Source organism: Cebidichthys violaceus, unplaced genomic scaffold (genome assembly GCF_023349555.1).
Source record: "Cebidichthys violaceus isolate CVI_PGR_0920_01 unplaced genomic scaffold, fCebVio1.0.p SCAF_17, whole genome shotgun sequence".
Classification (NCBI taxonomy): Eukaryota; Metazoa; Chordata; class Actinopteri; order Perciformes; family Stichaeidae; genus Cebidichthys; species Cebidichthys violaceus.
In genome coordinates, this window is record NW_027176340.1 from 865,876 (window position 1) to 891,341 (window position 25,466).

Sequence of the window (25,466 nt, forward strand, 5' to 3'; positions counted from 1 at the left end):
TAGGTCAATACATACCAGGTCACACACCACACACAGCGGCCCAGTGTTTCACTGTTGGGTTTAAGAAGCATCTTAAGCAACAGGGTTGCAGCCATAAGGGAGAATAACTGATGTCAGCCACTGTATTGTTTCACCCTGATGTGCTGCTGTGCAGATGGGAACTGCTGCTACTCCTGACAACCCACAATGCAAAGCACAGAGATGATGGACTAATATTCCTCCAGAGAAAACAGTACTCACTGCGTGTAGTGGTAATGCAGTTATTATCCAAGTATTAGCGTGACTGTGATCATAATACATTTCCCAGTGTACTACAGATTAGATAGGGCTCCTTGCACTCACTGTAACTAATGGCTTACTCATCCTGTACATTTAAAAGAACCATGTAAAATGGAATGAAAGTAATTCAATTATTCGTGAATGAGAAGGAAATTAAATCGTTTTAAATGGTTGTTTCAACCAAATTACAAAAACAAACCTGTCTCACTTTGATCTGCAGATATTTCTTCAGCATGTCAGCTTATTCTGGACCTCACTACCAAGTAGTTTGCAATGCTCTGTCGTTATATCTAAATCTGTGGTCAAACAGTTTGAGTTGCTGCTTCTAAAGATGAATCTATCTAATAACTTCTCTTTCACTGTTACAGACCACCTTCCTCTCCCGCCTGTGCCTTGCCTGCTCTTAGTGGACTAATTGCTCCTCACACTTCCTCTCAATTTTTGTTACTAGATGACCTGAATTGGGATATGCTTAATCCTCCCCCTCCTGTGCAACTTCAATTGGATGCTTTAAAGCTCTCCCAGATTGTGCAGGCTCCCACCAGATTCATGGAAAATGGAACACTAATTGATATTATTCTCACCAATAGACCAACCAATCTGAGGCCAAGGCCTTAGTAACCATTGTAGTATTGCTTGTGTACGTAAGTGTACAAATGCGAAACACCCTCCCTTGGTCATCTATAAATGTCTGCTGAAGAACTTTAATGATCAGGCCTTCTTACACCGCACGGCAATTTTACAATGGCACAGAATTGGCCTTATACCTACTGTTGAGGATGCTTGGTCATATTTAAAGAACTCATTACTTTCCATTTCGAATAGACACGCTCCTTCAAAAACAAATCTGAATCAAGAACCGCTTCAGTTTAGTTGGTTTAGCACTGAACTGTCTGAGCTGATCCGCTAAAAACAACTTCTCTGGCGTAAAGCAAAGTCATCCAAGAGCACATCGGACTGCAATCCTTCAGCTCTATGAGGAACAAATGCACCCAATCGGTCAGAAAAGCAAAATCGAATCACTATAAACAAACTTTAAGAGCGGCTCTGACCCTAAACAGTTTTGGAAAACTGTTAAAATCATGGAAAATAAAAACATGTTCTCATTTACCTTTCGTCAATCAAAGCAGAAGACATTGTTATTTCAGATAAAGCCAGAATGATCGACTATTTCAACAAACATTGTGTTAAGGCTGGTCATGCCTTTGTAGCCGCTACGCCTTCTCCTACCATCAACTCTGCTGAATCAGCGCCAAGCATCTCAGGGAGCTCCTCAAACTGGATCCTCATATTTCAGCTGGGCTGGATACTCTAGACCCTTTCTTCCTGAAGTTAGCAGCTCATTTAAATTTTTCCCCCAAGACTAGAAATCAGCTGCTGTCACCCCTCTCTTCAAAGGGGGCGGCGATATATTAGACCTAATCTGTTACAGACCTATTTCCATCTCGTCTATCCTGTCCAAAGTTTTTGAGAAACTGGTCAACAAACAGCTCACCCTCCATGCAGTCTGGCTTTAGAACCGACCGTGGGTGTATCTCCCCAACAAAAGAATATTGTGCGGCTGTGTTTGTTGACTTGGCAAAGGTCTTTTGATTCTGTGGACCGTGTGATTCTGCTTGATACGCTCAATGACATCGGTCTTTCAGAGGGTGGTCTAGCAGGGTTCAACAGCTATTGTTCTAGGCGTGTACAATCTGTGAGAGCCGAGGGTCACCCGCTGTCCTCGTGCAGGGTGTTCCTCAGGGGTCCATTCTAGGTCCAGCCTTATTCAAAATCGACATAAACAATGTTGCTCATGCTGCAGCTTACATCCATTTGTATGCAGACGATACCATCTTCTACACATCTTTATATATTGTACATATTGTGATGTGGTCATTTTTGTTTGAGATGTATCTACAGTATGTTTTGTATTGTTTTGTAACGACTCGCCTCCTGTTGCTGCCTTTTTGGCCAGGTTGTGATTGTAAATGAGAACTGGTTCTCAATTGACTTATCTGGTTAAATAGGTCAAACAACAAAAACACTGATGTGGATGGGTGCCTTTTGCATTGGTATAAAGACGCAGAGAAGCGTCGGTATCTGCCGCCCCGGGAATGAGACCGGTCTGGCAGGAGTGCACCTCATGTAGTCCGGAGTGTGTAAAGCCACAGAGTGCGGCTTGAGTGCAACCTCTCCACGTAACTTTGTCCTCATCCCTGGCTTTAATTCCCCCACCTCCCCTGACACACACACACACACACACACACACACACACACACACACACACACACACCTACACTACCTGCTGGCAGACTGCCCATATTGCTGTTTGGTAGTCCACTCGCAGGGAGAATGATAGTATCTTCCAATAAGACTGAGGGCTCATTTTCATTCCATCATGCATACGGCAAATTGAGGCCAGTGTGGAACTAATAGTGTACATTTCCCCGCCATTAAATGCTCTATTTACTTCTGCTCACCTGCTTATCAGTCTTCCTCCACCAGCAGTCATTGTCTTTCACAAGTCATTTAATTCCAGGTTCTTTTCATGTGTCATTTTGGAAAGGAGTTCTGTTTGTGGTTAAGAACCTGTGGCGTCTCCTCTCTGTAGAATAGATGTTGAATGATAGGCAGTGAAGAATTCACATTACTACAGAAGTTCTGTGGTTTGTATTTATTTAAATAACACTGAAATTCAATTGTGTGTGTGTGTGTGTGTGTGTGTGTGTGTGTGTGTGTGTATCCAGGTATTGCGTGTGCTGGTGTGACTACACTACCGTATCACCATGTCAGTCTATCTACTCTCTGCAGTAACAAGCAGACGTTTGTCGTTTTATTTTTATTCCTGAAAAATGACAAAAGCAGAACAGATGTTTCTTGTTTGTGTTCATGTTCTGCATTCACAATGTAGAAATACCATTAAGGTTCTATTCACAATACCTGGCCCATGAAAAATACATGGACGGGTTCGGGGCTTATATGAGCATGCATGCATTTTTCAAGACAAGCTCTCAGTGGAGAAAAAAAAAGCTCTCATGGTTCATTGCAATTTTTAGGCGTACGTTTGAAAGCATCATACACAGACTGTATAAGTGGCTTTAGTACGTTCCCCATGGTGTATGAGCGGCATGTCGGTACTGATGGCACCACTGAAACTTTGCTCGCAGGCTCCTCCGGCTTGTTCAAGAGCTCCGTCAACAACAATTAGCAGATGTCTGTGAGTGGGAAGCCAGTGAGGAACCATGTCCTTGTCTCTGTGCAACAGCCAACCGACTAACGGTTGACTGCAGGGTTGCAGAATGACGCACCTTTTCCCTGACTGGCAGTTGAAAAGCAGCGACTAGGAATCATGATATGAATCCTGTTTGACATAAAGACTTCTGGAATATTTAGGCTGACTTATCTACCTGAGGCTGAAACATAGAAGTGAGGAGGGGTTCCTCCAGTAAGTAATGTAGAACCAGTAGATTCAGTTCTCCATCAGTTGGTCACTTGGAGTGGTTTTTGATTGACATTGTTGGTGGAAGAAACACAAATTGCTTGCTGTAAACGATAAATGTCAGTTGGGTATTGTGAATGATGGACGGCGCAGTAGACAGTAGCTCGGCCAAGTTGATTATGAGAGCGCAGCTGTTCCAAATGAAACGTCCATCAAGTTTATGAAATCAATTGACAATATATCACTCACAATATATATATATTTCATCACTTCCATTATAAATTGCTCAGCATTTTCATCGCTTCCATTGTTCTTTACTCCCACCATTGAGGTCACTTTCTTTAAATGATGAATGAATGGAGGACAATTATGAAACATGGCTCTGTTTTTCTCATATCACGACTTCTTTAATCAAAGAAGCATTAAATCAATCAAATCACTTCATCATTTATTACACTTTTTCAATTTATATGCATTTCTATCAAATTCATTTTCGTTACTTCCACCCCTCATACTTAAGTATTCTAATTACTGGACTTCTGAATTATTTATTCAATTAATCTTTCCCACCTCTGGTAAAAAAAGCCTGGACAATCACAGTGTAGCTTCGGCCAGCTAAGACCTGGGTCCAAAGACTCTGCAGTCTTTTGAGATTTTACATTAGTTTTGTGGGTTTAGTCATGGTTGGGTTTAACTGTGGCCAAGTGGAGAGCAGGGCCATCCTTCAATCAGAGGATCGGTGGTTTGATCCCCGGCTCCGCTAGTCGCACTGCTTCTCTCTTAAGTGGGAGCGGGTCTTAGCAAAAGGTCAATTACTGAATAAAGTAATCACATTACTGTAACCTGTTACTAAGTAATGATTAACACCTCCACTGACACTGATTGGTGACCAGTAGGAATCACAACCTCAACAGCTTACACTGCCTTTAACAGACCAAAACACTCACACATACCATATAGACTTAACTCGAGTATCTTACTGAAGTACAACTGCAATAGAAACATGGTTTTGACCATGTCTGGCCGTAGGACAGAACCTCTCAGACTTTGCAGCCAGAAGGTCTCGTACAGCTGTCTGCAGTGGCAGGTAAGTTAGTTTTAGAACTCCAACAGGAGGGAAGTGTTTGTTCCCAAACAGAGTGAGCTTTAAAAGCTGGAACTCTCAGTACCCTCCCTGCCAAGCACTTGAATAATTGGAATTGATCAGCTGTCCTTTCAATTCCAGCTAGATGTATCACGGTCACTTTATTAGACAATAATCATTGCATGCTTTAAAGACCATCTTCACAGCGAGGTTTCATCTTGGTTGCTCTTATGTACTCTGTGTATTTGTCTGTTTAATTTCACAAAAAATGACTTTTGATTGAACCAAGTCATACGATCTGAACACAACATGGTCTGAAGTTCCTCTCCTACGATTTTTAAGTTGTGTTCAAAACAACTCCGTACGTTCCATTCTCGTGAACACACGTTCTCTGGAATGCCTGCAGGGAAACGTCCACTCGGACATCACATCTGTCCCATTGTCCTCAATGTGACATCTCAGCAACTGGAGGGAATTTAATTACATGTGGCACAAACTTCCACTTGGACTCAAGGATAAACTCTTTACAATGTGGTAGTCACTGTGACCTCACAAAACTCAAGAATCCAAGAGTGGCTGGTTGGCGAGGCCATGAAACCCACCAATGGTACCTTCAGTTAAGACTTCTCGTTCAAATCAACATGATGACAGGATTGTCAGAGTGGCAGCCATTTTTACGTGTACCATTGCCATTGGTCAAGAGCTCCGTCAACAACAATTAGCAGATGTCTGTGAGTGGGAAGCCAGTGAGGGACCATGTCCTTGTCTCTGTGCAACAACCAACCGACTAACGGTTGACTGCAGGGTTGCAGAATGACGCACCTTTTCCCTGACTGGCAGATGAAAAGCAGCGACTAGGAATCATGATATGAATCCTGTTTGACATAAAGACTTCTTGAATATTGAGGCTGACTTATCTACCTGAGGCTGAAACATAGAAGTGAGGCGGGGTTCCTCCAGTAAGTAATGTAGAACCAGTAGATTCAGTTCTCCATCAGTTGGTCACTTGGAGTGGTTTTTGATTGACATTGTTGGTGGAAGAAACACAAATTGCTTGCTGTAAACGATAAATGTCAGTTGAGTATTGTGAATGATGGACGGCGCAGTAGACAGTAGCTCGGCCAAGTTGATTATGAGAGCGCAGCTGTTCCAAATGAAACGTCCATCAAGTTTATGAAATCAATTGACAATGTATGGCTCTATTTTTCACATTCATTTCATCAATTCCATTTGTTTTTGCTCCTTCCATTGAGGTCACTTTCTTTAAATGATAAATGGCAGTTTTTCTGTTGAGAATGATGAACGATGAATAGTGATGAAACATGGCTCTGTTTTCCTCATATCAGGACATCAAGGATGAACTAATTAGATTTTTGATGGTCAAAGGTGAACCGTTCCAGTTGCTGCAGTGGGCTGACACAGCTAACTTCCATACAAACCAGCTTGCGGCAGCTTGCAGACGTGTAATGCTAGGCTCACACTGAGCGCGACAACAACTCCACAAGTCAGGTATTCATTTAAAACTAAAGACCGGGGGGTTCCATGCTCCTACACGGGGGACATTTCATATTCCACGTGGTCCGATGGCTCTGTAAATGCAGTGTGGGTCTGCAGCCAATGGGCTCTATTGTGCTCGTCTCCTTTGGCTGTGATGTATTGCCCAGGATGTGAAAGAGGTTCATTTCGTTGCCCTGTTCGGTCAAACAACTACAAGAGTAATTGACGCAGGAACGGAGGAGAAAATGAAATCCTTGGCTGCGAGACAAGCTGCCGCAGTGTGGCCGGTGAAAGCTTCTTTTCTCTCCTCGCGAAGCAACTTTAACAGCAATGAAATATGAGAGCAATCGCGTTTATCGGCTTTTCACACGTTTCCAAGCAAAACCGCATTCTCCTAGTCCCGTCTTTGTGCACACGAGGACTTCAGATGGCGCTTTAGTTCTTACACCTCAGCTCTTTGAAATTTCAAGTTGAAACTCTTTTTCTTTTTTTCTTAAGTGTCAAGGCATGAAGGTTTCTTATAACCAGTGCATTGTGAGATGATTAAATTTGGTTGCAGTGGATTTCTTGAGGTCATGTAATGAAACCCACTTACTGTCAGGCTGGTATCATTTAATTGGCTTGGCTGCAGCCCCCTTGCCAGTTCATTACAGCGCGCCCGGCTCTGCCCACATTGCTATCCAAGGTTCTTGCCGTTCCCCATGCAGCTACTGGGAAATCTCCACGAGTGTGTGACTACCTTGTGTTTTTTCTCGGTTTGAATTCCGTTTTTTATTGTTGCCTGAAATCAGCAGAGAATAGACTGCAGGTAATGTTCACCGGATGAAGTGTGTTTCCAGATGGAAGGTTGAGGCGCCGCGGAGAAGCGCTTGAACAAATGCGACGCATAATTCCCCTGCAGCCCCATTCATCTGTGATTATTAAAACTTTACACTTGATTGAAAAACTCTGGGGGTCTAGAAAAATGTTAATTATACTAATCCCCGCTATGATTGGACTGACAGCTGCTGGAGCCCAGTTGATTGTCAGGGAGGCACATTCGCAATACTATTCTGTAGCTGCAGCTTTTCTGCAAGTTTCTCATCAGCAGCTTTTATATTCGGTTTGTTTGCTTCGTTACGACCGGATGCATTGATTTGTGAGTTGAAGTAGGAGGCAGAAAATCAACACGGATCAGTTATATTTATCCATTATCTGTTGAGTACTGCAAATATTACTGTACATTCCGTTTATCGGTTTATCGTGCCAGAGACGAGAAGCATATTCGATGAAACGAAAATTGGAGGTTTATCACAACTGTGGTCTTGTTTTTGTAGTTTTGATTCTATTGGTATTTTTCTCAGCAAGTTAATAACTGATCTCTGGGAATACAGTGACGTCATTAAAACGAGGTTGGTGGTGGACGTGGTGGACGTTGTCCGCGTCACATCCTGCACTTTCATGCTCCTTGTCTCAGCTTGAACAGACAGGGTCAGGTGATGAGGATCCGTCCCTCAGGAAGGAGGATGCAGCAGGAATGTAGCTGGCTGGTGACGCACTGTTGATTTATGCTCGGGGGGAACGGGGGGGAGTTTCCTGTTTTAATCACATAACCCGAACAACAGTTGCGGCTTTTTTGGCAACAATTGTCGAAGTTATCACCTTCTCTGGGAACCTTCGACCTCAGCGCTTTAATAAAGCGTTGGCTCATCCAAATAAAAAACATAAAATCCTCACTCACCTCTGGCAAAATCCATGCTGTGTTATTTATGTTGTTTGTCCGGGTGTTGAGATGCTCATCTCTCAATCTTTATACAACTAAAACAATACATTCCATTTCTGGTGATTGAAAAATGAACAACAACAACAACCTCTTGTTCCTGTTGACTTCTACCAAACAAATAGTCCCAGTGACAACTTGTCAGACCGCTTTTGCAAGTGTGTTTCAATCCACTAGTTTGTCAATATAAAATTCAAATATTGCAGAAAACAAGTTGGATGTGTAGATAAAATCAACACGTGACAGAGAGCAATAGAAACTGTTCTAAATGTTACTCTTCTCTGCTGAGAAGTCAAGAAGACACCAGATCTGGAATGAATACATTAAGTAAGAGATTATGACCAACGAAGTGTAGATTAACGCTCCATCAGTAACTCTGAGGGTTTTTGGAAACATTGTTCTTTGCTCCGGTAAATAAGACGGACGTAGTAAGACGCCCTTTGGATCGGCTATGAGCCAGAAAGCAAACGTTAATGCTGTAATGTTGTGTACAGTGGACAAATACAGGGCCACCAAAAAACAAAAAAGAAAGAACTCGGTAGGTAGATTTCAGACCCACGAGCCAGAACATTGAAACCTTTATGTTGATGAGTTCACAACCATACAGCAACTCTCCAGAGACGGCAGCATCCAATATGTTCAGTAACGAAGTTGCCCACTCCGTTGCGTAATGCAGCTGGAGTTGCTGCCACCGTTGTCCAGCGCCGATCACTCTGGCTCAGCACTCCGGCTCTAATGCTTCGTAACCGGAGCCGCGTTGTGGGGACAGCTCAGCTATCTCGTGTCCTCAGATGATGTCATTAACCGGCTTTTATCGGGCCACCGATCTCCATCTCTGCTCCTGTGACGGTCTCATCTTGGCCCGTTGTCAGTTAGTTTTCAGGTGGAGTCTCGCGCTCCCGCTTCCCTGACGGGACCGGAGACTTCCAGTCAGGACCCCCCTCCCCTCCGCAGTCTCCCGGTTTACGAGCCGCCATTGATTTCGCTTTTGACGAAGGGACAGGTTAATCTTTTTGTCGGTCTCACTTTTGACAGCTTGTGATTTCCTTTGGGCGCGTTGTCTTGTTTTTCAATCAGTTCTTGCTTACCGTGCTCCTTTTCATAACCTGCCTCACCCATTCCTCCCCAGAAGAACCGGCAGTGACAAAGTAGAACACCTGAAGTTCAGACGTGTCTCATCAAAGCAGCTCCGTACAGGCGGGGTACCGTTATGCCATTTAGTGAAGGATTTGTCACGCCTCGCCGGCTTTTGTCCAGACAAACACTGGATGGATGTAGGTGTCAAAGCGCGTCTGATTCGCCCACCTCGGTGGAATTCAACGCCGCTGATAGATCGCTCTCATTTACGGAGCGTTTAGCGCCGGGAGCCAAAAGAAGCTGACACTTTCTGCTGAGGCGGGGAAAGACAGCTGGATGTGCCGGGTTATGAAAGACCTGGGCATAATGAGGGAGGCTGTCATACCTATGCGGGCTGGCTGGTTATTCTGCTGCTGGACCGGCTGAGAGAGTGTAGAGAGGCACCCCCCCTCCCACCTACCCCACCCGAGTGAATTTGACGGATGTGCCTCATGCCCTTTTCCAAGAATGGAATTTTCCACCTCCAGCAAATGGAGAGGATCTGTCCGGCTATGAGACCGCTGGGCCTCGGACCTGACATTCCTAAGGACCTGCAGTGACCCACAGTCACGCTTGGCGTCTGTCATTACACGCGCGCCTGGCCGCACATCTGCCCCGGGTCAAAGAACCAAATGGTTCAGTTTTTGCTTTCGTTCGGCTTGCGATGTGCTCTGTGCTCCAGGCCGGGGTTTATCCGCCAGCTTCACATAACATGAGATGCACTGACACAAAAAAAGGTGCTTGTTGAAGAAAGTGTGGTGCTGAGGGAAACGGGTTCCCCATCAAACAGCTCAGATGTATCACAAGCGTATCTTGACAGCGCCAAAGGAAAGTCCATAATTCAGCCGGCTTGTAAATGAGCAGACTTCTAGAGTAACCGCGTGGATGTAGGAGCTTGTGTGTCGACTGGTGGTCTGCCTCTTGACGGGTCGGGCTTCTCCGTCTGCCAGCCGCTGGGATTTAACTGTCCTAGACCTGCTGGTCTGGAAAAGCGAAGAAGGCAGTTTCACTAGTTTAATTGGCAGCTTAGCTTTGAACTGCCTCCGCTAACTGAGACAGTTATTTAGCCAAATGTAATTTTGTGCCGTCGGTGCAGTTTTGTGTCTCTTTTTGACCCGCTCAGAAGTGCAGCTTTGTGATTTTCACTTTTGGATGTAACTGGACTCAAAAAATATCCAGATTTCTTTTAAGTAGGTCAGTATTTTGATTTTAGTTCCCTCCCTCTCTTGATGGATGTCTTTGTTATTCATAGATCTGAAAGCGAACGTTTGAGTCGTGTGCAGTGGTGTAAGGTAGTCACGACAGGCTCCAGGCTAGTTACTAGTCACAAAGCACACAGGCAGAGATATTTGCGCATAAACTAGCAGGCGTATCTTGTAATATTGTCTCGTCAGAAACACTTTGAACAAATCGATTGGAGATAATGAATAAAAAGAGAAAACGAGTGATCCCAAAGTAGAACCTTGGTGCACACCTTTTGTCTCTGTTTAAAAATCTGATTCACTCCCTCGAACAACAACACACTGCTTTCTGCTGAAGACACTAATGAACCAGAACATGTTGGAAAAGGCCACAAGCACGGGGCTTAGTAGAAGGTAGTGATCCACCAGATCAAAAGCTTTGGTGAGATCAATACATATTGCTCTTGTGAGATCACCATCAGAAAGAGAGAGAGATGGATGTGAGTTCTGGTGGAATGTGTGTGTCTATATAACGAGTGACGCCCCGAGTGGCTCTGAATGAATACAAACGTGTCGTAGTTTTTAAGGTCTGTTCTTCTTTCAGTATTTGAAGAAACCAGCTAATGAGATTTGCAAAGTGGAAAACGTCATCATGCATGCGGTCTCTCTTTCTCTCCTATCCTAAAAGTTATAACAAAGATAACAGACAGACAAAATGAATCCAGAGAGCTTCATGTCATAACGTACAGTGACTACTAGCATGGTGTACATCTGCAGCTTCAGCTGGACGCTACAGGGTCGGTTTGGTTAGATTTATGGTATTTCACAAATACAAAAACCATGACAAGGACACTTGAAACACAGGAGATCAGAGAATGATAATTACTAAGATGATAGTTGAGATAGATGGTAGATTATTAAAAGGACTGAGTTACTCTTCAAGGCTTTAATTAGATTTCATTTTAACACAAAACGCCTCCTTTCTTTTCTGAACTTCTGCGTTCCCCTCCAAAGAGCACCACTCGTTTGAACTTCTTAGCACGCCGGACTCTTCTCTTTGTTGAAGGTAGGAGGCTTTGTTGAAAAGACAGATCCTAAGTCTGGATTTAAAGATGGAAACAGATCTAAATGTCACGACACGAATTGGAAGTTTCTCCTACCTTTTCTTCTCCAAGCTGTCTCAGGAATGAACGTACAGAATAACTAAACGTTTGAGAATGACGTCTTTGTCCAGGCCTCAGGTGCCGGCCTTCAGAATCTCTTGATGCGCTGCTTGTTGTGATTGTGGGCGAATGCATCTTTGACCGTCTCCGGAGGTAGTTTGCATAATCGACTCCTTAATGCATCTTGGGTCCATCTGCACCTGTATTTGATGTGTTTTTGTTTTGCATGATTACAATCCAATCATCCAGGTGTTGATACCAGGTGGAGAAGAAGTCTTCATAATGATTATGAACATGGGCGCCTGGTTATGTTTTGAAATGGAGGAGAAAACTTGGAAAGGTGCATAACTGGGGGGGGGGGGGGCAGCGGTCCTCACCCAGAAAACCAAATTGTTTTTTATATCAAATATCCTGCATTTCGGCAACACCTAACGTTGTATTTAGTACGGAAACAGCCACATACACTAGTCTGGACTAGCTAGATTCAGGATGCTGTGAAAACCACAAGTAAACCCGGTAATAAAACCAACAGGACCAATGCTAAATATTAATAGACACGTTACACTTAAAAGAGAACGTCTCCGCAGCTGAATCATGTCCGATCAGCGAGCTAATGTCAGAGTTCGTTGTCTTGGAGTGCAGACAGCGTAGGTTCATGTTCTCTAAAAGACTTTCAGTGTCAGGGCCCAATATTTAGATGATTTCCTCAATGTCTGAATGTCTACGTCTCAGAACGACACAATAACAAACAGACGCAGCTTGCAAAAACCTAAGTTACCCATTAAGACTCCTGTGTGAATTGACAAAATGTTAATTACATCCAAAGTATTCTGTAGCAAGCGGCCGGCGACGGGTTTGACTGACCCAACTCAAAGTGTGTTCCAAGAATGTGTTTTTATGAACAAGAGAATCTTTGCTTCTCTTATTTGAATAACGGGGATTCATTTGCTCAACTTGGTCCGTCGCCCAGACGCCTATGAATACCAACGCTGGGATCTGAATCTGCAAATCCATTTCAGCGCGCAGAACCATGGAGGAAGATTTTGTCCGACTCCCGAGTGCTTCTTGCCACCTTGTGTGTCGGGGACGCTGCACGGTGTCCTGAGCCAAAGTGAGACGTCAGAATGGAGACGGATGGAAGGGCCCGTCCCTGGGAGACGCTGGAGTTACAAACTGTGGACACCTTGTTCTTTTCCAAGTCAATCACAGGGCAGCACCGCGCTCTCATCACACTGATGGATGCTTCAGCTGGACAGGGCTGCAGGTCTGATAGCAGATAAAAGTGGACTTATCAGTGACGAATGAGAAACCGGGGATTGGCAAGTTTACCAACATATCAGCCAGATACCAGGCTGCACACAAGATCCTAGTTTATTGAATTCATCTCAATTTCTATCTAGAAAAGTAGTTTTGAGAAACCAAAAAATACAAAAAAAATAGCCTGCAAAGGGATTTTCAAAAAGACAAAATGTTGATCTGTGTATGATATTGGCTCGATGAGCCAAAATGATCATTTGCATATTAATGAACCACCCCATAATACCTTGAATTCTTGAAAATAACTTTTTCTTGCCTGCCTCCACAGTAAGTAAGGAATAAAAAAAAAAGTAAATGGGGCAGCTTTTTCAACAGCAAAACTTTATTAAAACATCCGTTTACAAAACCTCACACAACTCCTGCAGTACAATCCAAGTCTCACTGATCCAGTTCTATGCTCCAGTTCTAGGTAGAAGGGAGAACCCACCCTTATAACAAAGACAGGAACAGAGCTCGGTGTTTTAAATTGTTTCTCGCTGCTCGGTTCACCGTGGAGGCATGCGAGATTGGGGTTATGGTTTATGGATTTCTTCAAGAATTCAACGTACCACAGGATGTGTTTTGGATTGATAAACTGGTAACTTTGTGGGTGAAGCATTCCTTTAAGGCCTCGTGCAGAGAGCATCGTTCTGTGAAGACGCCGGCACTGTGAGACCACAGTCAAAGAAGATTTCATCAACCTCTGAAATGGGAAGGAATTAGAGGATTGAATTGTTGACAGAGCAAAGCCTCGCTCTCTTTATCGGGTCAAGGATAAACTCTCATGAGATTATGCTTTGGAGGGATATTAAGCTGTGTAACGGCTTTCAGTGCAATAACGGACAGAATTTCATTGCGCTGGAGAAATGGAATTACCTCAGCTCTAAACAGTAGCCCCACTTTAGCACAACGTGGGATATGGAGGAGGGTCGGGGCTCTGCATGTGGTCGACGGTAGTCATTACCCCTCGCTCCAGAGGGATGACTTGTAGCTGTACTCGCATGCGATTCACTCCCCCCTGTGTGAGACACCCAGACTCAGTTGTGTCAGCAGTGTCCTCCTGAGAGCTCCTGGACAGGAGGCAGCTGTAGTGAAGCATGCTGATGACTCCGGTGTGGGTTCAGTCCCGGTGCTGACAGCAAAACCACTTTTTTGTCCATTGGCCACAGAAGTTAACAAATTAGAAAAACCTCCCTGGCACTCTGCCACTTCCACCGGCCGACTAGGCGTTTAATATACAGTAGGCTGGCACACCGGTGTCCGGCCAAAGGGCGTCAAATGTACCGCAGCATCCAAATATTGAGCAGCAGGTGGGTGGAGGTAATTTTCCACCACATTAAGAAGTAAATGATTTACCACAACCCTCGCGGTTACACTTTTTACACATTTATGTCAAGGAATGGACCGTGTAAAGCAAATATTTACACAGATTTGGCAAAAAAATACTCTGATTAGCAACTAGGATTCTGCTTGAAGACGTCCTTTCCTGAACATATAAAGGTTAGAGGGCTGGATAGGAGAACGGAGCATGTCCAGAGCTGTGTTTCCATTAAAAAAGAAGAAATTAGTCGTGTTTCCTTCAACTGGTTTGGAGGAAATAAAGTGGGCTACAGCCAGCGTGGTTTGGTAGACGCAGCTTCACCAGGCTGTAATCTGATCGTAAAGAGTGTCGACCAACTAGAGGTTGGGAACAATGTTCTCCTATTGGGGACAACACAGGTAACCTTAAATGAGTCGATAACTTCCTATAAGCTAAATCTTGGATTTTGGTATCTGTAGCAACAACACATCCACACCTTTAAGGCTTTAAATGCATTGTTGTATTTGGGTCGATCGCTTGTGTTTCCGTACTGATTCCAACACTGCTAGCTGCATTTTCTCTACACGGCTAAAGTGATCATAGTTTCTGGTCTGTATACTACTCAACAAGACAAATAACCTCAGTAATGCACTATATGGAAATTAGGCTGCTCCTTATTCCATTTTGATGTTTCTCATTGCTTTCACACAAAGCTCTCCAAAAGTCCCGCTACCTCTTCATGGCAATTTAATGAGAGCCCCAAGTAACAAACTCTAATTTAGTTTGCTGCCTTTGTTGGGAAGGTAAAATGGCAGCAGCCACTAATAATGCATGTGAATATGACCCGCAGTCAAATGGTTTAGCATTCCAGAACTTCAATGTTTTTACAAGCTGAGGTTCAGGGACGTATTCATATTCAAAGTTATCTCTTGAGTGTTCTGTAACAACAACAATACTCTGTGTTCCGGCTTTAATTGTTTGACCACGCTGTCTTGTTTTGTTCGCGACAGACATTAACATCCATGGACTTCAAGCTACCCAGATGGTGAGATGGGGCTCGTTGTGGTTGTGCCACCCTGCTCTACAGAACCCTCTTATCCTCTTATCCTCATTGTTTTAGTTTAAACGGTCCACAAACTCTGCTCTAAGAAGCAAGAAGCTTTGTCAAACATCTAGCAGCTACAGAACCACATGTTACCCCGAGGAGTTGATAGAGACCGTTGGACCTGTATTCATTGATTCACCAGAAACACGAGTCCAAATTAATACAAATCTAATACATTCCCTGCAACAACTTGTTAGTGAAAAGATGTCAGATATTTCTCCCGACTGGTGAAGAACCGTCGCTTGGTCAGAAGCCCTGAGCTTCAAACTATGACGCTCCAGGTGACCCTCTGGAGTCCGTTTTGGGCGTTCAGTTTGCACTCGTAGCACCTTTTCAAAATAAACTTTAAACATAGGTGTACTTAGATTTTTAGGTAACAAAAGTACTTGGTTAGTTGTAGGAAGAGATCGTGGTTGGGGTTAAAATAAGTAGCGTTTTGTTACGTACTGAAGTACTGAAGTTGCGTAACAAAAACTACAATAAAGCAAGTCAACGTTGACTTGGTTTCACATTGGATGTGAACAGCGGTGTCCTGGGTGAGAGTCCTGTGTGTAAGACTTTTTCGCCATCTATTAAGATCACCAAGCTAAAACACTTAAAATATTCCATTTGTAAACTTTTAAGGTGGGAATGCCTACGTTCCCTACTCTCACACTGTCAGTGGTGCATGTCGGCAGCATCTCCTCCCGTGTATCTGTGTTGTGTTCCACAGCTAGTCCCACAGGACCTGCTGGTGTCCCAGGTGTGTCATTTAGCAGGCGAGCAGCACGGCTGTCAGCGGCTGCACCCTTAACCTCCGCTTCCTCCTCTGGCGCTCCTGCCGTCTCCTCGTTCCCATGGGTGCGGAGCGAGCCAGGCGTGGTGGCCGCTTCAACGCATCAACCCACACTGTGGTCGCATCCAGTTTTAAACCATTCCAGCTGTAATGTAGCACCGCTGGGAGAGGAGCGGTGTTCCGTATTCTGACCCGACCCGTTCTGTGAGCAGGAGCATGCCACGGTTAACTGGGTGGTAGCGGTCAGTGGCCATGTGCCGTCACATGGTAGACAGAGAATCAGAGGCATTTAAGTCTTCATGCAGTCCCGATAGAAATGTTGTATATATTACATTCTTGAGCTGCATACATTTACATCTACATTAACTCCTGAAAGATTCATACAAACGTTCATGTGACGCGTGAAGCTCTTAAACGGGAACGTTTGTTGTTTAGTTCAACGATCGGCAGAATGAAGAACGTCGTCAGTGCTGCTGTCTATGTTCATCGTCGTGACGATGGAATGCATTTCCTTCCTTATTTAATATTTGAAATTCTGATTATTTTAAGCATTTAAGATTGTGAATTGTTTACTCCCTTGAATGCTTAAAGCTCACGTGATTTCAGGGGGAAGCCGGTGTAAAGAAAACCTCGACCGATGTGGTGCAACAACGTGCCGTAGGAAGGCTTAGCAGTGAGAACACAAAAACACCAAAGCAGGAGGCTAAACGAGTTTAACTGTAGTTTTTAATATTTGTCAACGGTAGTATAATATGGGCCGATCATCTGAACCAATCACGGGCCCAGACTGACATTTCTTCTCCCGATTGTTGGGAGTGGTCAGGCGGCAACCTCCCGTTCTGCCGAGTGAAGCCGATGAGGAAGTGTCTTAAAACCTGCATTCTCTCTAGTATCCACCAGGGGGCGACTCCTCTGGTTGTATAGAAGTCTAGTCTAAAATGACTCTACTTCTCTCTTGATTTGTTCCCTCAGTAAACATTGTGAACATGAGTTTATGGTCTCAGTGGGGTGAGTAAGGGATGAATTGCCCTAAAGCCCGACTTTATTTGCATCGTCTAGTCCTGTTTTATGACGGACTGCAAACCACGTTTCGATCTCTTTTGTGGAGCAGTTTATAGCATGGTGGTGTACAGAGCAGGGTTTTATGAAGGTGGATGCTGCTGTACAGGAAACCTCGCAAGTGGTCAGCGTCGCAAATATCACCAAAGCTTACTCTCTCACTTTGAATCCACCAATAAATTGCCATCACATTGAAAGAAGAAAAGCTGTTTTTGGGTTCAAAATGTCACTATTTTAAATAATGACGTTATCAGGCCCAGAGGATGTGCTTCTTTATGGATTGGAAATAGTCTTGCCAGTGAGTGTAATCCATGTTTACGTTCCCTTCGGAAGCAAATAATCGTTTTTATAGATGAGAGGAGAACCGGTCGGTAGAGACTTTTCCACGTTCTGTTTTGTTCCAGTATGTTAGCCGATCCTTCAGGAATTGTAGAGCCAGACGAGCCCACGTTCCTGATTATGCGGATGTGTTACGAGGCCTGTGTGTTTGTTTTTTTTCCCCATTCCTTGATCTGCTCCCGGGGGGATAAGGAGATATATAGGCCACGAACGCGCTGTTGAAGTGCTTCGTTCAGCCTATCGGCACAAAGCCCGCGGCGGCGGTGGCGCCGATGCACGGCGAAAAACGAAGTGGCCCAATTGAGCGCTAATCCTTCAATGTAACACAGATCCCAGCACACGTCACTCAGGAGCGCGGTAAACTGCAATAATTCATCTCTACGTAGCCTCGGCGCTCTTCTTAAGGCGGCGTGAGCTGTGCAGCGGCATCCATCGATAATGAAATCCTTGTATTTACTACTGGAGCTGGTGAATACATCTCTCCCTCTAGACTTCATCGATGTGATGCTGATGAGAGAAATGCGATGGAGGGAATGATAGAGGGGGGGGGGCGCTACTAGCAAAGCTGATTTCCAACGGCCTCTCGCTGGAGCAGCAAAGGTTAATTGGATTCTGTCAACATGATGTCAGACAATGTTTAAAACTCTCAGATCGCCGCTTGTTCGTCATTGTTCCACTTTCTTCTTTGGAGAAAATAAGGGTTTGATCTCGTCATGAACAGGACTCCATAACGTTCTCTAATGCTGTTCTGTGCGAGAGCAAAGGGACTGTTGTTCCTGGACTCCTCCCGGAAGAGTTGAAGGAAGTGGACTAATATGGAAACGAGTAGCTAATCCCCAACTTTAGACAAACATGCCCTAAATGTTTGTTGAGTAATACCATGAGCAGGCATGCTTACAGATTCTGGGACACGATGCATCCTATCAGGCAAAAAAAAGATTTGGATTTTACACATTATATAAAGCAAAACCGCTTAAACCCGTTTCTTTCTTTTTTTTTTGAAGCACAGCACACGGCAGACTCTGCGTTACATAACGGGCGGAAGCACACGCTACCCATCCACCAGGAGGAAGTGAAGAGGTGGGGGGGGGGGGTTTGTCCCTGGGATTTGTGTCAACAGAAAAAAAAAAGTTCTCACGGCCGCTAGCTTAGTGCTGCGTGTTGCAGCGAAGGCTCAGACACTCCCGGCGTCTCTCTCTCCTCCTCGCCTGGAAGCTGCTCTTGGTTCTGACGGCTGGTGCAGCTCTGTGCTCCCAGATGAACCGACCTGGTTGCACCGTGGTGCTGGTTGAGAGAGGTGAGCACCGTATTGACTCCTTGCTAGCTCACTTACGCTCACTCGCTAACACAACCGCCACTCCTGGGACCGTGAATGAGAAGCGGACGTAGTCGCGCTGATGTCGCTCATGAGTGTGGCATTTTTGCCGTCGCCATCTTGGTTATTTTGGCGCCGTAAGGGAGGCATATTTGGAAAGAGCGAGGCCCGGAGAGGCCAGTCACCGTTAGCACGACAAACGCTTAGTTACCAGCTAACGCTAGCTAGCTTGGTAGGCAAGGTACGTCTGTAATTCACGTTATAGTAGCTGGGATGCTAACTTTGGCGAGGAAGAAAAAAAAAATCTCATTTGACAGTTATTTACTGTAAGCTGTCAACATGGCGGCTGTTGAGCAGCGCTTTGAAGGCCTCATAGAGGAACGTAGAAGACACGGTTTGTGTCTCATGTATTAAATTAAAACTAGACATGAACCCTGTCTTAGTCTAAGTCTAAGAAGACGTGGTAGAGCTGCAAGAGATCATTGGGTGAAGTGTATTCACGTTACTGTTACTGTTAATCACTACAAGGTTTATTCAGTGAGTAATGAATACTTTATCTCTACGTCAATTACACCACAGTGACAGTACATCTGCTTTACTTAACACCAAACTTAAGCTCACTGTTATTTTGAGAACTAATAAAAAGCAGACAAAGTGTGTCTGTAATGACTTTGACTCTGTGTGTGTGTGTGTGTGTGTGTGTGTGTTTTTCCAGCATAAGAGCCATTATTAAGCTCAATTAGTCCTTGAAACCACTTTGCCAGCCCCTCTGACAGTCCAGAAGTTTTGGGGGCCCGGGTGTTTAGAGATTGGCTTTATGTAAGCAGAGAACCTGCACTCCAGTGATAACAGGAAGCTTATGTGGCAGGCGGTGGGAAATCTCCATCCAGGACTTAACCTCCATGGATGAGAGATTATTACTGGCAGCTCTGGGTCGCCAAAGAGCACAACCCATTTGTCCTTGGGGCAAGTTCCTCCATCTGGCATGCTGCTGTTGACTCAGGGCCTTCCCATCACGAGCCGCATCAAATCGCAATGAGTTCAAGGGTTTACGATCGACGCTGTAGAGGTTAGATCACGTTTTGTATTCGTATACAACGCGGTAATATTATTAACGAGCGTGCATGTGGATGCTGAGCACTACTTACAGTTTGCATATCAACAAAATGTAAAATATTAACGATGAAACTCAGAAAAGCTTGGTCCTCGGCGTTGGAAGCGATGATGAAGCACACACTGTGTGCCCTTTCTGCCTCGGCCGGTGTCTCCTGATGCTCCCTGATTACTGCAGCGATGGAAACGTGGCGGTACTCCCAATGCGCCGTAAATTAATGAGCTGTTAATTCAAGTTTAGCTGTTGTGGTTAACAGTTGAGAAAGTTTCATTCGGGATGTTTCATTTCACGCCGCTCTGGCACAGCGTCACCCCCTTTGTACTGTACGTACGTGAATACCTGTCCAAAGTAATCCCAGGGAGGCCCGGGACCAGGTGGAGGGACTAGACCTCCAAACTGGTCCTGGGAGCGCCTCGGGATCACCCCGGTCAGAGCTGGCTGATGTGGCACCGGGAAAGGGAAGGTTGGGGGTCCACCTGCTGGAGCTGTTGACCCCGAGACCCGATCCACGGATCAGCTGATGAAGATGAGATGAGATATTAAATCTCATTAAGTTCATAAAGTGTTTGATTATGAAAGTTACTCATAAGAATATGGTGCTGAGTATTACTTCAAAGTAGTTCAGTAGGACTTCTTTCCTCAATGAATACTCTCTTTAATCCAACTCAACATGATGTGAGAGTAAAAACCTAAAGGAACTGAAGTTCCCTCATCGATCACAGGGTTAATCTGACGGGCCTGTCGGAGGGGTTGGCCAGAGTACCGGTGCCTGTTGGTGAGAGAGTGAGACCACGCTAAACCGAGTATCCCTCTCCGAAATCATCATCCCTAGAAGGCCGACCCGTCATTGTTATTCCTCACACACACACACACACACACACACACACACACTGTCTTGTTCTTTTTGTCTCTGGCTGATCGGAGCGATCTCTTCAATGGTCGTTCTTTATATCGGCCTTGACCAACCCTCGTAAAGTTAACTCTCCCTCGGCCGTCCGCCTTCAAGGTTTATGAGCTTGTCGAGACTAAATGAAACGCTCTTTGATTGCCAGATGACGAGCGGTGAAGTCCCAGACAGATGTGAGCATCTGGTTTTTGCCGGCAGAGCTTCAGAGCTTTAGGTGTTTTATTTATGTTCCCAACATTTGTCCCAAACACAGTTGACTCTCCTCCAGCAGTGGTCATTTGTTAGAATGCTTGAATTGAACCGTAAGACAATGTTGTCCTGTCAATACGTGAAGCAGAGTGAACATAAGTTACCATGTTTGGAATAATGAGGAGGAGGAGTGACGTAGTGATGCTTTGGTGAAGCCCCGCCCCTAAATCATCCCCTCTTTATGGTCTGTTTGACTCTAAATGGACCATAATGTACTAAATGAACATCATGCTGTATTGAAGAAGACTGTAAACTAGAGATTGAGACCATAAACTCATGTTTACAATGTTTACTGAGGGAATAAATCAAGAGAGAAGTAGAGTCATTTTAGACTAGACTTCTATACAACCAGAGGAGTCGCCCCCTGGTGGGCACTAGAGAGAATGCAGCTTTAACACATGCGTTGGCTGTTCTCCCGGTGCTTCCGTTTTTTTATGCTAAGCTAGGCTAACACGTCCTGATTGCAGCCCTGCAGTTTAAGCGTGTACTGCACGCAACGAGCCCCGCTGCCCTGAAAGCTCCGCCCCCACTGCTGCACAGAGCGCTGTGTATTCAAAGCTTATTAATGTCCAAATTGCACCACTGCATGTCCTTGGGTCCCCGTCTACACAGTGTGAAGTAGATCAGACACACACACACACACACACACACATGCACATGCACATAGCGTCGTGGTTTGATCTCTTTGTGTCTCTATCAGAGAGAACACATCCGGCGTTTATCAGATGAACTCTTCATTGTGACACAGTTTATACACAGGTCTGCAGGAGATACACTTATCTCAGAGATCATCACTGTTTATCCCCCAAACCTCAATGTATATATAATCATGATTATTAAAGATGCAGCAATCCACTTTATTCATTTTTGATGTGATATCTGGGTCAAAACTCCGATATTTCATTGCTCTATTATTGCACAAAATTTCCAAATGTATGCCGAAACAATTGATTTGAACTGTAGGTCGAGTAGACTTCACATTGAAAACAGGAACAGGAGAGCAAATTGCTATGGCAACTCCTTTAACGTTTCAGAGGAACTTGAGATGAAGTGCAACGCAGCAATCAGCTGAACACGAGTTCAAAAGACCGGAGAGAACTTTGAAAGAGGGCAGATCCACGACTCAAAGTGAATATTTGAAATAAATGTGCAAGAAGTGTGAAATAAATATCTACGCTATCTGATCAGCTCAAAGCAACAACGTGGAGACACACACACACACACACACACACACACACACACACTGGGGTTGAGCGTTTTAATCAATCTTTATTGAGAGCACCACGAATGACACTCGCCGCCTGTTGATTGAGCCGGAAGAAGCATCATTGTGATAAAACAAACAGCAGGTTTATTAATCCAGGTTCTCACGAAAAGACACTCAATCTAAATTGTACTAAAGTGGTCCGATTGGGTCGACCGACAAACGTGAATACAGGCTCTGCAGGGGGTTTGAAGTGTCGATCAAGCGGTTATTTGCAGCCGGAGACTCATCCTCCGCCGTTATTACATATTTACATATTTACATATCTCGGTGACCTCGGTCGTGAGTTCCGCATGTCGGAACCCCGATGCAAATGTCTGATCGGGTCGGTCCCGTCTCTAATATTTAACCGACGTATCGGAGCGTATCGGAGCTCTTTACCGGTTTGTTTCTGCGTCGCCGTTATCTACCGGTTTCCCTGTGATCCCAGGTTCCTGCGCTGGAGCTTCAGAGACGTGAAGAAGGTCGTTATGCTAAGAAGCGAGATAACAGAAAATCATTCCTCCTCTGCTTCCTCTTGTCTCGTGCTTCCTTCCTGTTCCTATCTGTTCTCCACAGCCTCCGTCTCACATTACACTTGGCCCGGTACATTCCGATCATGTCTCATCTCCTGCATCTCTCCCCCCCCCCCCCACCTTGCACTGAGCCCTGAGTGCTGATTCAGCCCGTTGTGATGATGCATACATGAGAGTTCCCGGCCCTGATTTGGAGGCATTAGAATGCTGCGGGCGGTGGACAAAAGTAATCTCTCTTTCTCGCTCTGCCAAATGCGGCGCTCGGCTCGGTGGGAGAGGCGGCGTGCCGACGGGCCTCGGCGTCCCTCTGCTGTGTGATTGTGAATGGAAATGCACTGCTGTGTTCTGTTGTCTTGAACTTGATGAGGTGTGCGTTGTGTCTTTCTGTGTTGCAGGCGACACGCCTCACTGCCCGTAGAAGTCTCGGAGGTCCCTCTGACCCTCGTCGCCCCACCCTGTAGAAGAAGTTACCCCTGTCGCAAATGGAAGTCTGCATCTTTCGGGTAAATCAAAGGTTTTGTTTTTTCTCTACAGTGAGATCACAACTTTCTAGGTGCATTCACGGTCTCACAGGTTACACTTCGTCACACCATCGAGCCAGAACGCTCCAACTACCAGAGGATCAGCCGGACGCCATGCCGGGGTGGCCTCGCTCGCGTTGAGTCTGGATTTCAGTGAGTTGTGGACAACGTGAGGACAACAATACGGACAATTTATCAAACATAGGTCTCGAACCTCTTGCCCCCCCCCCACGGGGGAGGACGAGGAAAACCGGGGCTGTCTGAGTCCTGTTGAGTTACTGCTGATGAGAACTCAACATTTCCTGGTTTCGTTCCTTGAAAAACGTTGTTAGCAGCTATTCTTCAATGAAACAATTCTACTAATTCAGAGTAAAAGTAAGCAGCAGAGATAACTGGGGCTTTGATTGTGAAGAAGTTATAGGAATATGTGCTCATCACTGAACTAGTGTAGCTTTGATATCAGCTCCTCTTCAATAACACAAGTCTACTAACAGTGCAGGGAGGATGAAATATTAACAAACATATTGCATGCTTTTATTGTGAAGAGTTTACGGCTAATTAAATGTTTATCTGCCGTTTTTTAGCCGCTCCTTTGACCATGAAATATATCCGACCGCTACGCGATCAGGCGACTCATCCCAACGGCTTCGGTCCTGGAGCCGGTTTACGGTTTATGTCTGACTCCATTCCCCGCGCCGCTGGTGAGGCGTTCTGTTGTTCGTCTGCCTTTCTCTTCTCTTCTCCTCGTGAATACTTCCACCGCCCGCTGCGCGCAAGCTGGCAGGGTGGCCTCCTCGGTCCTCCACAATCCACTCAGACAGAAAATGAACAACACTCATCACAGCCACAGACGCGAAGAAGAGGCGCAGCGGGGGAGGGAGGGAGGGACTACTTTTTGTGCGATGGAGCCGGCAGAGAGAGTCGCAACATATCTCGGGACGAATGAGCGACGAGCCGGTGCTGCGCTGCCGCCGGCCGGGTGTGGATCGGTGTTTGCATGAAGCATCTCGACAGCACACACACACACACGCACGCACGCACGCACGCACGCACGCACGCACGCACACACACACACAGCGCGGTAAGGCCCCGCCTGGCTGTCCGTGTCCTTTTTCCTCGGCGTTCATTACAGCTGCTCAGCGAGGCCCTGAGAGCTCCTCGGCAAATGAGCAGAGATGGTGGGGAGAGATGAAAACCCTGAGAGCGCTGAGCAGTGGGACGCGGGCTTCAAAAGCCTCGTGTCAATTTCAAAAGGATTCTTATTCTTGACGCCACTGTATCTGTCGAGCATCCAGCACCGAGCGACTCTAAGGAGATGCCACTCTATAGGCTTCTTGCCGGGGGAGGAAGGAGATGGTGAAAGCCCTAATGAGCCGTGTTTGTTCACCGTGTTTATTGATTCTAATTAGCCGCGGAGATGAAGAAGGAGCGCTGAACACTTTGTGATGACGGCGAGGTCTTGAGCTGTCCCGCTCTGTTAGGAAGCATTTTGCAGGGGAATCTTAAGGAGGGCACATCAATTACAAATACCCGGGGGGGGGGGGGTTGCGTCCCGAATGACGCTTGGGGTCACACCGGCACTTACAATAGGAGGTAGGTGTGGAGATTGGATAATGAACGCAATTATGTTAAAATCCCCGAGAGGCGGCGAGGAAGCGACACGCCGCCGGTGAAATCACACTGTGAAGCGACACGCTGCCACACGGCCGGGCAGCTTTTCAGACCATTGGGCTTCTTATATTTGGGAGATGAGATTAAATGTGTCAGCAGCAGGGAAAAAAAAAGGTAAAAGATAAGAACAGCCTCTCTCTGTTCTGGTCTGGTACGAGTAGATTCCTGGTGATCCTGCTCTTTACGAAACATTCTTACATCAGTTGACGTCTATCAAAGGAAGTCTTTGTCAGAGGATTCACGGAGAGTCAAACTGTGAGATCACACAGACCTTCATTTTACCAGAGCACCTCAGTGGAAGGTGCTTGTGTTCTCCTCCTTGAGGGCGACTGAAGCCTCCCACTATCCGCTGTCAGCGCGGTTATCGTCGGCCTTTGTGTTTGCCGATACGTTCTCTCCCCGGTGGTGTGACGTCCGGTCTGTGCTCCATCAGCAGGTGTGGAGTTGTGTGAACTAGAAAGCAGGCAGCGATCTGCGTAACTTGTAAACCGATGTTACCGTCTCCCTCCCGTCAGAGTCTCATCCACGTAGAGCCC

At 45.5% G+C, this 25,466-nt stretch overlaps 1 protein-coding gene across 2 annotated transcripts in view; it reads left to right on the forward strand.

Annotated features, from left to right (window-relative positions):
* iqsec1b (IQ motif and Sec7 domain ArfGEF 1b) overlaps positions 1-25,466 on the forward strand; it is a 133,587-nt gene that overhangs the window by 25,741 nt on the left and 82,380 nt on the right. For both annotated transcript variants that reach the window (XM_068711863.1, XM_068711864.1), the window contains exon 2: positions 23,134-23,241. In XM_068711863.1, the coding sequence (XP_068567964.1) occupies positions 23,134-23,241 (108 nt within the window). The remainder of the gene's footprint in view (positions 1-23,133; positions 23,242-25,466) is intronic.